The sequence below is a fragment of the Gadus chalcogrammus genome, chromosome 21 (genome assembly GCF_026213295.1).
Source record: "Gadus chalcogrammus isolate NIFS_2021 chromosome 21, NIFS_Gcha_1.0, whole genome shotgun sequence".
Classification (NCBI taxonomy): Eukaryota; Metazoa; Chordata; class Actinopteri; order Gadiformes; family Gadidae; genus Gadus; species Gadus chalcogrammus.
The window spans coordinates 2,963,596-2,966,098 of NC_079432.1; the positions used below are offsets into that span (position 1 = coordinate 2,963,596).

The 2,503-nt window shown below is 50.7% G+C and overlaps 1 protein-coding gene across 1 annotated transcript in view; it reads left to right on the plus strand.

Moving 5' to 3' along the window:
• Positions 1 to 2,005: 2,005 nt before the first annotated feature.
• The window catches only part of LOC130374883 (heparan sulfate glucosamine 3-O-sulfotransferase 5-like), a 2,862-nt gene continuing 2,364 nt past the window's right edge, over positions 2,006 to 2,503 (plus strand). Inside the window, exon 1 of the mRNA XM_056581861.1 lies at positions 2,006 to 2,104. Coding sequence (XP_056437836.1) covers positions 2,006 to 2,104 — 99 coding nt within the window. The remainder of the gene's footprint in view (positions 2,105 to 2,503) is intronic.

The window sequence follows — 2,503 nt, forward strand, 5'->3', positions numbered from 1 at the left end:
CCGTCATTAGGTCATAGCTCCATCATACCACCGTCATTAGGTCATAGCTCCATCATACCACCGTCATTAGGTCATAGCTCCATCATACCACCGTCATTAGGTCATAGCTCCATCATACCACCGTCATTAGGTCATAGCTCCATCATACCACCGTCATTAGGTCATAGCTCCATCATACCACCGTCATTAGGTCATAGCTCCATCATACCACCGTCATTAGGTCATAGCTCCATCATACCACCGTCATTAGGTCATAGCTCCATCATACCACCGTCATTAGGTCATAGCTCCATCATACCACCGTCATTAGGTCATAGCTCCATCATACCACCGTCATTAGGTCATAGCTCCATCATACCACCGTCATTAGGTCATAGCTCCATCATGCCACCGTCATTAGGTCATAGCTCCATCAAAGCACCTCACTACATAACCACCTCCATCACCTCCTCCTTCCCCTCCTCCTTCACCTCCTCCGTCACCTTCTCCATCACCTCACTACATCACCTCCTCCATCACCTCACTCATCACCTCCATCACCTCTACTACATTGATGGAGGCAAACGATCAAATATTCTATACATATCTAACTTATGAGCATGTGTGCTGTTGGTTACTAATATATCTCTCTGATATCTGATGACTCATGTAAGTGAGTTTAGTTATTCCAGTCAGGTCTTAAAGCAAAACCGACGTTAAAAACACATGAGACTGACATCAGCCTCAGGCTTCTGCCGCCAGCGCTGCCAGGCCCCTGACGACAGCCACTGACGACAGGCACTGACGACAGGCACCGATAACAGGCCCTGACAGCCTAGCGCTCAGCTAGCATGCTAGCCTAGCCACCAGGGACCGCGTCTCCAGGGAACAAAACGTAAACACTGGTGCTTTTTCTGTTTTATTTTTAAACTTCAGCACCTTCAGATCCTGTTTTACTCCCTAAATACACGATTCAAGATTCAAGAGTTGTATTGGTCACATACATATGCAAGAAGTGCTGTGAAATGAAAGTGGCAGTGCCTGCAGAGATTTTGAAGCATCAAAATATTCTACCCTATTCTATTTGTCACCTTAAATTAAGCTGACAAATAGAATAATAATAAGAAGTAAAATACTTCACTTGTTTTGTATCCCCTGCCTGCCGACCTGTGTGCGAACAGCCGATAGCTTTGAACGCTCACTTAGGCGCTAAAGCTAATCTTTGTGGATTAATTTCGCAGCGCTCTGTTTTCACTGAGGTTCTCATCTCTGTCTGGCGTTCCCTCCGGAGCTGCGCTCTGTTTGGAAAAGCGACGCAACCGCAGCTACTAGACTTCTGATCAAAAGAACAGCAGTTACCCCAGAAGGGGTTAGCTAACCCTAACCCCAACCCTGTCATGGTGCTGGGTGGGTTAGCTAACCCTAACCCTAACCCTTTCATGGTGCTGGGTGGGTTAGCTAACCCTAACCCTGTCATGGTGCTGGGTGGGTTAGCTAACCCTAACCCCAACCCTGTCATGGTGCTGGGTGGGTTAGCTAACCCTAACCCTTTCATGGTGCTGGGTGGGTTAGCTAACCCTAACCCTAACCCTTTCATGGTGTTGGGTGGGTTAGCTAACCCTAACCCTTTCATGGTGCTGGGTGGGTTAGCTAACCCTAACCCCAACCCTGTCATGGTGCTGGGTGGGTTAGCTAACCCTAACCCTAATCCATTCATGGTGCTGGGTGGGTTAGCTAACCCTAACCCTGTCATAAAGGTGGAGGCCTGGGGAGGTGGTGTCTGACGGTGTTTCCTAAACTCGGCGATAAGGTGGATGTGCGTGGCTCCGTGCGGGGAGGTGGTGAACAGAGGGACTGGAGGCAACATGTAAACACCCCCTCCCCCCTCCCCCTGCCCCCCCCACCCCCCCACTGTGGGGATTCCGCTGAGCAGAGAAAACATTGTAAATGTCAATCGGTTTGATAAAGTCAGTGGATCCAGAAGAGCAGAGTCGGCACTAAAGCAGGGCGTCGAATAACGCTGCGCATGCAGAGCGGCCCCCACAGCGTGAACCCAGCTGCCCCCAGCTGCCCCCCCCTGAGCCTAGGGGCCTACGGTCAGGGGCCCTATGGTCCGGGCCCTAAGGTCAGGGGCCTAAGGTCATGGGCCTAAGGTCAGGGGCCCTATGGTTAAGATTAAGGTCAGGGTCCTAAGGTCAGGGCCCCTAAGGTCAAAGGTCTTAAGGTCAGGGCGCCTAGGGTTAGCTGTGTTAGCACCGAGCGCGTTAATAACAGCGTCAGGCTAAAACCGTCCTCCATAGGCCAACGCCGGCTGGCTTATTAGAATCATCTCTCTTTAACCTCTTGGAGAATCATCTGGAAATCCGTGGGGGTCCTGTGACAGACCTGCGACCCTCGGCCAGCATGCTGACAGCGGGAAGGGAAACAACGTGTACTGGGATGCATTTATGTAAATATCCCACTCTGGGTCGGATAGGGGAAGCTATAGCAGGCTAATATTAATCTGGTGCTACCGTGCATCCAA